At 39.2% G+C, this 12084-nt stretch overlaps 1 protein-coding gene and 1 long non-coding RNA gene across 2 annotated transcripts; both read right to left on the bottom strand.

Moving 5' to 3' along the window:
• Positions 1 to 1219: 1219 nt before the first annotated feature.
• LOC114556360 (uncharacterized) lies at positions 1220 to 5883 on the bottom strand. The gene is made up of 4 exons (XR_003692654.1): positions 3715 to 5883; positions 2619 to 2776; positions 1922 to 2308; positions 1220 to 1386 (listed from the first exon to the last, which is right to left on the bottom strand). It is a non-coding gene; the product is annotated as an uncharacterized LOC114556360 (long non-coding RNA).
• A 2-nt stretch (positions 5884 to 5885) lies between these two features.
• On the bottom strand, positions 5886 to 8961 carry LOC114556356 (GTPase IMAP family member 8-like; the record flags this gene model as incomplete). Its single annotated transcript, XM_028579265.1, is given in 4 exon segments — positions 5886 to 6749; positions 6751 to 8222; positions 8550 to 8606; positions 8692 to 8961. Coding segments are annotated over 4 exon segments (2643 nt in total), but the record flags the coding sequence as incomplete, so codon positions are not given.
• Between the last annotated feature and the right edge of the window lie 3123 nt (positions 8962 to 12084).

The following is a 12084-nucleotide window of genomic DNA, read 5'->3' as shown; positions in this document are numbered from 1 at the left end:
GCTCCTTTCTACTCTACATTTCAGATATTTATGTTTTTATGCCACTACATTTATCTGACAGCGGAAGTTACTTTGCATATTAAAGTTTAAATGTTGAATTTATCGGATATGATATATTCTTATAGATTACGATAAAATAAGATACACCTTTTTTAATCCCCAGCGGGAAAATTTGGTTGTTGCAGCAGTAAAACAAAAACATCATACATACTATAAATACAGATACGTATAGTTACATTATCTTGAGCTGTTAAAAAAATGGTGTAATATTAATAAATGTTATGCCTTAATTTACTGTATACAACCAAATCCTCATCGTACTTTAACTTTTGAGTACATTTAGCACTGTGATATTGCTGCTTTTACTTGAGTATCTGAGTACTTCTTCAACCTCTTAAAATATGCAATGCCCAAATCTTAACATATTACGAGGTGGGAGGAGGTTTGGGGATTTGGAGGCACTATAAAGGTAGTGTACTGTATTTAATATAAACTAAAAATCAATTATTAAATTGCAATACTGCTCAACACTTGTGAGTAAAAGTCATTATTCACAATGAAAATGACAGAATTTTACTGTCAGTTCTTGTTTTGCTAACCAAAGTGAAATCCTGAATGCAGCAGTTTTAAATGCGTACACGTCGTTGTCCTGCTTGAGAATACTAAATATTCAGGATTTACTGCAGTGAAGTCACAGCGCCGACATTGTCCACATTCTCCGGCTGGTTCAGGCCTGTTTGGGGAGCCGGAGGAGTCAGTCAGTCGGTCAGAAACATGCAACAACACAAAGACCAAAACAAAGAAGAAACTTCCCGGCTGGACGGGAATCCTCCTTCTGTGAAAAAATTGCTTTTTTATAAGTAGATAAAAATCAACATGCAGAGACTTGAAACCTGCAGCAGTCTGCCTTTTATCTTTGTCACAGTGTTGTGGTAATGCAGAGGAGAATCAGTCTGAGAGGGAATGAGGACTTGTTGACTGACTGGCAGCTTTCAAGTCTCTACAAGCTGATTTACATGGGTATGAGTTAAAACTAATGGCTTTATAAAAGGAAGAAACAATCAGAATTCTACAACATGTATGTAAAATGGTTGGCAGTAAAAGTGTCTTTAAAATAACAGCTTCCTATTAACTTTGTTTTCATCTCAAAAACTGAAACTTAAACTCAGGTTTTATTTTCACAAAAAATAAGTGAGCAAAACGTATAAAGCACCTTTCAGATAAAATCCTGTTGTATCCAATCATCACTCATCATGACGTGGTCATCCTCACATGGGCAAAAACATGTTGCACAATTGTTCCATTAGCAATCTGAGCTTTAGCAATAAAAGGGCCACAGGAGAGCTCTTCTGTTGGAACATAGGAGAGAGGCAGGAGGAGTGTACACTAAGAGAAGGACAAGAAAGAGGAAGAGTGAGATCAAGATGAGCCGTAATCTCTGATGAGATTCAGACCACTTTGGTCTAACAATGAGGGAGGCTGGGCAGAGACTTCACAGTAACGTCTATGACCGCATTCCCCATACGCATTTACCTCTTCTACAAGCTATGGAAGATGGATGTAAAGATATAGCTGTAGAAAATGTTGATATTACAGTATACAGTGTGTTTTTTAATTATAAAAACAGACCACTGTTATGTACAAACATAGTAAAGGGTAGCACTGACCATGCAAAGGGCATTCATATGATGGGTGTGCGTCATTTTGGGAAGACATAACATGAAGGCAGAGTTTCATTTTGCAGGAGATTTAAGGAGTTTTTGACAAATATTTACATGTTGAAATTATGCTTTTAACACTTAATATATATAATTTACTGAAAGATGGGTCCAATACACTATGGACTAGAGTTAAGTGTGTTAAGCCTGTGGAAAGAAACTGTGTCTGGTTGTTTTGGCGAACAGTGTTCTGCAGAGCCTACCAGAGGGCAGAAACTGAAACAGGTTGAGTTCAGGGTGTGAAAGGTCTGCGCTGATGCTTTCTGCTGACTCTGGAGGAGGAGTATTAATCCTGGAGATGAAGGGCAGTTTGGCACCAATGATTTTCTCTGCAGTCGTCGTGACTGTCTGTTCCTGTTTGGTGGCTGATCCAAACCACACAGTGATGGAGGTGCAGAGAACAGACTGGATGATTGCAGTTAGATAGTATCAGCTGCTCCTGAGGAGGGTTGAAGGGGGTCCAGATGGTCGTTTGATATCAGAGCGGGTGAGGGGTGGTAATGCATTAACATTAAAGGGATAAACACGTGGAGAGAGAGCTGCTATCTTGGAGCCGCTGACCCAGACAGAGTACTTCCTCTCTGGATGATCTGGAGATGAGAGAACAGTTAAGACGGGGAGCAGTGATGTAGTAATATTTCTGGACTTAAAATGTTGATTCGTGAAGATTTGACTAGATTCATGCACACATATTGCTCATGTTTTATAACATGTCACTGCCAGTTAACCTTGAAATGGAAAAACATTTTTTTTCCAAGGATTTAATTGTTATGTTAGTTATGGAGACATTTTACCAACATGCACAATCTGTTTACAGACCCATGGGGGCAGTAGAACCTTTAAAGACCAAGTCAGCAAACCTTAAGTTAGACCTGCTGCAGACTGAAGGGGTAAACCTACTCTCGCTTTAAGAAGGTACTGGACCCTGCAATGTCCATGTCATCCCAGTTGGTGATGATGCAGAACTGGACGGTGTACTTCAGGGTCAGGATGCCTCTCTTGCTCTGGGCCTCGTCTCCCACGTAGCTGTCCTTCTGTCCCATTCCCACCATCACACCCTGCACACACACCTTTATTGTCACTTGTTATGGTGAGAGTCTTGAGGTTGCACAAACTTATTGGCACTGATTTTAACACTATGTGTATAATAATAATAATAATAATAATAATAATAATAATATGTGCATGCAGGTTTTCTTTTGATGTTAATTTCCCTCCGAGACAAAAACAAAGAAAAATGTTGCAGCCCTCACTGGAATGACGCTTCAAGTCATCCAACCTTTTAAGTCCCATCACCTCAGGACATTTCAAACAAGTTCAGGCAGAACATAAACAAAACTGGGCCAAAAATCAATTTTCTGAAGAAAAAAAAGGCATTTACAATGTCAAAGGTCACGTTATCACCTGCCTGTTACACACTTGAAGTGATTCAGTGTTGATGAGTTTGATCAATAAATCTGTGTATTTTAATAAAACTTAACAGTAGCAGTTTAGTTTTGAGATGTTTCAAAGAAAACAACTTAATAACTCTTTCATGTGTAGCGGTCACGACAGTGCATAGCTATTCCAAAGCAGTTTCCTTATATATTTATGCTAAACACTGGCCAACCATAAAAACTAAGATGGAATAGCTTCTCTGTAGTAGGAGCTGGAGCTGAGGATGCAGAGGGAGCTGGGGATGCTAATGCATTAGAATATGTTCAAATATGTGAATATTAATGTTAATTACTTTATAAATATTTTTAATCTTGTTAGTTTTCACAAAATATATCATTTTATTCATTGGTTGTTAAATTGCCTACAAATTTCTTCTGTTGAAAACTAACGCATGCCGCCCACCGGAGTAGACATGAAATAATTAAAAACTCCTATATATATATTTATTTATTTATTTTGTAATCATGCCTAAAGAGGAAATGAAAAAGTCACAAATCCTGACAACAGTTGTCATGAATCATGCATGAATTAAAACCAAAGCAGCAGCGCTGGCTCGTACCTGTGCAGGTGAGTCTCAGGTGTATCTGTCGGTGGAGTCTTGCAGGTGGTTATCTTGGCTGGAGTAGGTGTCTGTCAAGGGGGGGGGGGGTAAACCTCAGGGTATTCACTGAAATCATGGATTCCACCGCAACAGGAAAGTTATGATTGACTCATCAGACAGGAAGGGTGAGTATAGAGTTAAAATGCTTCTGTAGAGGTGAAGACGGCTTCTTCGCTAACACCCGCTGAACGATTCTTGACAAACACAAGACAGCTGAGGCTGATGGGAATGTTCACGCATGTATTTGGTCATAAACCAAAGTATTTGACACGTTAAAATATTGACATGTTGATAGCGCTAGATGAAAAGTCAGAGGATCACAAACGTTTTTACAATTCATCCTGAGGGGAACATGAATGATATTTCATCACAATCCCTCCAATAGTTGTTGAGATATATACGGCTCTGGTAAAGGTAATTTATTGTCACATACACGTACATGTGTCATACATATGTCATACAAAGTCATGAATGTCAAGGTACATTTATTAGTATACACCTTTCAACAACAAGGTGCTTTACATTAGATAGAAAGACATTACGAAAAGATCACAAGACAATATAAAAATACACATTCAAATAGGATTAAAAAGGTTAAAATAAAAAATAAGTATAAGGAGGACGATCATTCGATCGAAAGCTCCAGTACAGCAACATGGACCTTGGTGGTGTAGAAGTTACAGAACAATACTGCACAAAACAGTATATACTATGGAGTGTAATAACATGTTTATTATGCAAAAAAATATTACTGAACCAATGATCAACAGAACGGCTCACGATACTGAATGATATAAATGATAATAGGAATAGTCGTTATATATGATGTGAATTTAAACTGCAGTGACAATAATCAGGCTGTAGCTCATTGAACAGGAAACAGACTGTAAGAAAAGCCTGAGGATATAGACAGGGAGCCCTCTTGTTGCATCAAGCACTCTAAATATTTTAAGATATTATATTAAAACACACAAAGGATAACACATACAATGTAGGTACTGTAACTAGCGACAGTTACTGGCTGGTTACTGATATTTAAGAATACATTGGTTATTCATCCTGACACAGTTTGTAATTATCAATTAATCAATAAACAGAACAGAAGGAACATGTCGGAAACATGAACACACTTACAGTAACAGGATTGACTTACTACATTTATTTACTAAATGGACAGGCGCCAAGTAAAACTAAAGGTATACCTACACCCAGGAAGTGATCTGTATACTTATGTGGTTAATTTACTCCAACCTTAAGTTAGTTAGCCGCAGTTGCTGCTCCATCTCTCGGCTGGGCTCCTTCGCCAGGGGAACTAAACATTGTAATAAAAAAGACTTTAAAAAAATAAAACGTTAAATGTCTTGTAAAGATTACACAGGTTATATGTTTTGACAGCTTTTTTGTTGGTACATTTAAATATCTCTCCGCCCTTCCTGTCCCCTTTAGCTCTGGCTAGTTGATGTAAAACGCATCCTTGTTGTTGTTGTTTCCACAGACACCACTCTGTTGTACTGAGAAATAAAGAGCTTTCCCTGACGACGAGAGGCCATTGTGTGAACTTTTTTGGCAAGGGCTTGAATGTGAGAGACGTTCACTTTTTATTGTAAAAGTCCCATACTCTAGCTTTAATAAAAATATATAAAAAAGAAAAGTCAAAATATTAGTACCAAACATTGTGGTCTAATTGGACTCTGTTGAGCATTATACAGCCCAGTGATGCTCAAATCCAAAAGTCAGAGGAAAGGTCAGAGGATGATACATTTATCTTTGTATTGCCGTTTTAGTTCATTTATTTCTTGTTCATGCTTTTTCTTCAAGTCCTCCGTTTCTTCTTTCAGTGCTTTTTCTTTGTGACTGGAGAGATTCTGTAACAGAGAGTACTCTTTGCCATGGCTCTCTTCTTTCTCCTGCATCTGTCTCACATGCCTTAGCCTTATTTCCTGTATTTCCTCCATGTGCTTCTCCACCAACGCTGTAAAGTCCTTGGTGTATTTCTTTCTGAACTCATTGAACTCTTCAGCTTGTTTTCTGGCCTCCTCTTCATATTTCTTCTTCATTTCCTCCAGTTTTTTCTCATAGTTTTCCTCTAATTCTTTCCTCTCCTTCTCCTCCTGTTCTCTTCTGTTCCGATCTTCTTCTTTTCTTTTCTTTTCATGTTTTTCTCTTTCCTGTTCGAATTCTTCTTCAAGCTTTTTAAGTCTTGTTTGCTCCTCATTTCGTCTCTTTTCATTTTCTCGATACTGTTTGTCCCACCATTCTTTTCTTTCATTCTCCCAGTCCTCTTTTTGCTTTCTCATCTCTTCTTTACTCTGCTCCAACTCTCTGTCAAGTTTTTGCTCCCAGTCCTGTCGTTGATGTTCCTCCTGCTTTTTCCTCTTCCTGTCCTCTTCTTCTCTCATTTCCTGTTCTTTCTTTCTCCCCTCACGCTCCTTGCTGATGTTTTCCTCCATTTCTTTAAGTTGTTTGGCTCTCTCTTGTTCAATTTCTGCTTTCTGTTGTTTCATCCTTCTCTTCACTTCTTCCATTTCCTCCTCATGTTTTCTCTGGAGCTCCACCCTCTCTCTCTGCATTTCTTCTTCTTTCTCTTTCATGATCCTGTCCACTTCCTTCTGTATTGCTGCCTCGGCCTCTTGGAACATTTCTGAGGTGTAGCAGTTGCCGCCATTTTCCTTCAGCATTTTGTTGGACTTCTTCAGCAGCTCTCTGACTTGATTCCGATCTGTTTGATTGTTGTTATTGAAGACCTGGTATCTTCCTCCACAGTCATGTATCAGTTTTTTCAAAAAGTCCTCAGAGTCTTCTATGAAACTCTCAATTGTTTTGCTTTTCAGATCATCTCCTCTGGTGAATATAATGATGATGAAATCTCCTGAATTCTTGCCAAAATATTTCTTGATCAGTTCCACAGAGTCTTTTTCCTCTTGTGTGAAACGACCGATCTGCAGCACCAGTAAGAACACATGAGGTCCAGGAGACAACATGCTGATGCATTTGAACAAGTTCGTGTTGAACGTCATCATTGGACAGCGTTGTGTCAAACAAGCCGGGGGTGTCGACCACAGCAACAGATCGCCCATCAATCTCTCCTGTTGCTTTCTGGCAAAACTTGGTCACAGACTTTGAGCTGATAGTAGACGTAAAATATTCTTTGCCCAGAATGGTGTTTCCAGTTGCACTCTTCCCACTGCCAGTTTTTCCAATCAGCACTATTCTGAGAAACTCTCTGCTCTGAATGGTGTCATCAGTTCCTATATTACTTTTATGTTTTAAATCCCTCAGTTCAGCTTTAAGTCTTGTATTAGTGTTCTCCTGCTCTTCAAACTTCTCTACCTGAGCCTTGGTAAACATCTTCATTGTGAAACATCTGGATCCTTCAACTCTCGTCTTTTCCACAGCATCCAACAGCTCTGGGATCTGCTGCTGGTCCTTGATGTTGAGAACAACATATCGTCCTCCACAGCTCTGACGGAGCTTCTGGATGTCCTTGTTTTCCTTAAGAAAATCAACAACATCTGGAGCTGTAGGATCTGACTCAGTGAACAGAATCATGGTGAAGTCATTGACTCGAGAGCTGAAAGTGTTCTGGATGGTCTCTAACTCTCCCTTGTCTTCATCAGTGAGGGGACCCACAGGTAGGACCAAGATGAAGGCATGGACTCCCTCAGGATCACAGAGGGAGATACACCTGAATGATTCCTCCATCACTTTCTCCTGACCTTCTCCATACAAGGCAGGCAGCTCCACCAGGGACACCCGACGTCCACACACCTCTCCCTGATGTTTAACACACTCTGATGGGTTGGAGACTGAATGAAACTCTGTCTGTCCTAAAATTGCCTTGGCTGCTGAAGTCTTCCCTGCTCCTCTCCTCCCAAACAGAACCAGGTTTAAAGCTGGTCTGATGTGTCCAGATGTTGGTCTGATGGTCTCTTCAGTGAAGGTGAGGAAGGTCCCTTTGTTTTCATGCACAATGCTCTCAATCGTCTCCATTAATGATCTTTGGTCAACTTCAGACTGTGGTGTAGACTTCATGGTATAGTGTCTTCCTCCACAGTCTTTAAGGAGCTCATTAACACAGACACTCATTTCATTCTCCTCATGTGTCACGATGACCATTGAGTGTTGAAAGGCTTCTTGACCAAACAAACTCAGGATGAATTTCAGTGTTTGTCTGTTCTCCTCAGTGAACTCAGAAGGCTTTACTAACAGCAGCAGGACATTTGGTCCAGGTGAACAGAGAGTCACACAGCTCTTTAGTTCTCTTCTCACGTTCTCCACAGACAGACCGAATACATTTGGAGTTTTTACTACTATTAATGGTTTTCCTCTCCACTCTCCAACGGAGGCCACAGATTGACTGGTTGGGGAAGTTATTTGGTGATAAGGACCTTTGTCCCTGATGAAGTTACAAAGCTTTTTCTGTTTGTCCTCACTTTTTCCCAGAAGCACAATCCTGAATGCCAATGCTGTAAAACAGAGACCAAGATAAACTATGAATGGCATTTATAATTTGCATAGAGCAAATGTTCAATTTTTAAGAAAAGGCAGAATTACATTTTCGTGTGGGCATCAAACACATGATTTCCTGCAATCTGGTGAGTTTTTATGCAACAATTTGGGTAGCACAAGTAGACACAATTCAGTCAGATTGTTTTTAGATCCCAACATTTCCTATTTTTTGAGGGGGACAAATCTACCTCTTCTAAATATTGGGGAGGACATTTGCCCTACATCCCGTGTCTATAAAAATCCATATTCAAATACATGATTAGCGTTGTGATGAATTTACTTACTGTGAGACACAGGGGGTTTCCCTGAGAATTCATGGAATTTGTTAACCACATGCAGCCCTGTGAAAAGATGGCATCAATAATTTGCAGATCAATGTTCTTATTTACGGTTTCATCACCTTGTCAGAAATGTTTCTGCACTTACCAACAGCTTTAACAGCATCTGTTAAAGAAGTCTGTTTTTTCTTTTGTTTTAGACTTTGATGATCACCTGGTAAAGTAGATGTTGTGTCCTTAAATACATCACAGCTCACATGCTCTCCATTGTTCTCCTTTACAGTTTGACCCAAGCGTGTTAACAGCTCTGGAAGTTCAAGATCCTTCAGCTTCAAGTATCTGTATCTACATTTGATGATCATGTCTTTTAATAGAGAGTGTTCCATGTTTGTTTCCATTAAACCTGATCTTGATATAACAACCAATGAATGATCAAATGATTGATCACTGAACTTTTCAAGGATTGATTGTAGCCTCTGTTTGTGTTTCTCAGTGAAATCTTCAGGCTGTAGAACCAGCAGGAACACATGAGGGCCAGGATCAGAGAGTCTCACACAGTTTTCTACATGTTCTGTCAGGTTTTTCTTCAGAGATGTTGGGGTGCAGCAGATCTGGAGTGTTGATCAAAACTATTGTTTTCTCCTCCAACTGTCCTCTGAATATCAGACAGCAGTCTGGTTCTTCCTCAGTATTGAACACAGTCTCTCCCAGTATCAAGTTCCCCACTTTCCTCCTCTCAGACCAGCTGTTTCCCAGCAGAACAACCCTCAGCTCTGACACTGAAACACAGAGATTTAGAAAAGCCAACTAAATGCAGACTTGCATGTATTCATTTATAGTTTCATTGCTGTTTATCTTAAGGGGTTTAGTTGCTTACTTACAGATTTTGCATACAAAATATTGTAAACTCAGATACTCACTGTCAGGTGGCAGCCAGTCATAGCTCTTCCAACTCTTCAAAGGATACAGATCATCTGTGATAGGAGGATTCATCTGTTTATTTTATCACATGTGGCACGAACACTGTCACCATCTGTTTATTTTTAATTATTTTATATATATTATTTTTTTCCTGTTTTTGAATGATATATATATAAGTACTAGTAGCTGCTGAAAACTGGAGTCAAGTTCCCTTTATGCAAAAGCCCACTTGGTCAATAAAACTAATTCTGATTCTGATCACTCAAATGTCCCACGCAGTCAACTTAAAGGGATACTTTACCGACTTTACCGAACTTGAGCAGCAACACATTTTTTCCTGCACTACAGTTCACATTCTTCGTCTGCCTCAAACAACACATTTGTGTCCCGTGGTGATGATGACAGGTCATTGACATATTGACAACAAAGGGCTGAAACCTGCTGCAATACAATACCCTACCTGATTAGACTGATAATCTGACAGCTCAAGTTGATCAGTAGACCAAATAATCAGGTAATATAAAATTGTATCCCTCCCTTTTTTATAATTTCATGTGATCAGGCATGTAGTCATGGTCTTTAAATAATTTTAGAATCACACATTTAAGTACTGCATGCAATACAGCTGATTATGACAAAACTGTTTAAAAAAGTGATATGGCAGCAAATTCAAACAGCACACTGACTTGTGTTTTGTCTCCACCTAGTGGGAATCTCTTGGCAGAATGCCAGCCATTGAAAGAAAGACAAGTTTCAGTATTTCTTCAAAGGCAGGGATTTTTATAAATTGAAAAAAAACAAATCATGATTTTCTTTCTGAATGTGACAGAGATACAATAAAATAACAGTGATAAAATGTGATGTAAAGTTGATTGAAAAGTGACTATGGTCCAGCTGTGGGTTGTATCTCATCTAAGTTCTGAGGACACAGCCCTTTAGTTATCTGTATAATCTGTAGACGGAGAGAGAGACTTTTATCTAGATTTATAAAGTCTGACAGGACTCACCTGATGCTGCAGTCGCCATAGTGTGCTCTGCTGTGAACATCACTCATTCAACTGAAGACCAACTGCTGCATTAAGAACCTAAAGAAAGACAATTTTATATTTAAATTATCTCACTTATTAACAACAAAATGTTTTAAAAGAAATATTAGTAGATTGTAGTTCTATTGAGCTATTATTGAAACCTCAGCCACCAGAAGACCCTTAAATTTGGTTTTTAAACATTAGATCACTGTACACCAGGGCCGTACTGATAAATGATTAGATTAGCATAGTGTTGATATGATTGGTTTATGTGAAACATGGCTGAAACCAAATGTTTTCTTATCACCTGACCATACCAATGGCCATATTGCTCTGGGCTGCTAAACAACTTACTTACTGTATTGTAAGTGTAGTTTCAATTTCACCTTGTGATATTAACTTTAACTCATTTGAGGCATGTGTTAAAACCATCTCCATCAACTAGGAATTGTTTGGTCCAGAGCAGCAGGCTCCACCTTGTGGTACTCTATAGACTGTCTGGCCTTTTAGTGGGCATTCACACCAAGTGATCTGCCAATTTGCCGCAGGGTGGTGCAGCGGGGGGAGTGTCAATGAAACTGCCCATTTGGATGACGTCCTGTTGTGTTCTTAAACCCATCCAACAAAGCACAAGTATGCTTTATATTTCACAATTACTTTTTCCGTCAAATCGTTTATAGATTTTATGTTTCCGACCGCATTTCAAGCAACACTATGTAACTTTTACCGCTCGGTCCCCCTACAGGTTGTCTCATTAGAACTACAGCTGCAGCTAAAAGTTACATAGTGATGCTTTAAAGGCAGCTTATTTCACAGGGGAAGAAAGAGAAAGACAAGAGATGAGCGAGACATAGCAAGGGCTTTGTTGTCGCAGGAAACATTCAGCTATTACTCAAACTCCCGGGCAGTTCAGTGCTTGTGTTTCCTTTTTTACCCTCAGTGTTTTAAAACTTTCTTGTGGCTGCGATATGAAAGTGATGTTTCCTGTTTCCCGTACGGGACCGCTTCCAACCATAGCTCAAAACACTCTGACAAGTCTTTTTAAAAAGATTTCTAAATTGGAGGATAAGAAGATTGTAGACACTGTAAAGAACTTCTGTACACTAGTCCTGTAAGAATTGTATCTTTAAAAATAAATGTATTGATTCAACTCTGAAGTTGTACAGCTCATCAGCTGTTTCTGATACTTTCATACCAGCACCGCAAAGTTCAGTTATAGAATCAAGTCAATGTAAAAACAACAAAAACTGAACATTAAAGTGCTCATATTATGTTTTTGGGCTTTTTCCCTTTCCTTTATCCTATTATATATCTTTTTTTGTGCGTGTTATAGGTTTACAAAGTGAAAAAGCCCAAAGTCCACCCCAAAGGGACTTAGGCCTACCATCTTCCAAGAGAAAACACTGTTCACAAACTGCTCCAAACAGCTCTATTGTAGTCCAGCCTTTACTTCTGTGACGAACGTGCGTCACTTTGTAACACTTTATAACATGCCTAGCTGCTATTAAACCCTCATAAACCCATAGACATTATATAATGGACCAACAGACCCCCGGTGAGCACTGAGCGTTACTGTGCAGCCTCCAACTGAG

The sequence above is a fragment of the Perca flavescens genome, chromosome 5 (assembly GCF_004354835.1).
Source record: "Perca flavescens isolate YP-PL-M2 chromosome 5, PFLA_1.0, whole genome shotgun sequence".
NCBI classification, from domain to species: Eukaryota; Metazoa; Chordata; class Actinopteri; order Perciformes; family Percidae; genus Perca; species Perca flavescens.
Note: the sequence above shows the minus strand (reverse complement) of the source record. Positions and strands in the feature narration are given on the sequence as shown.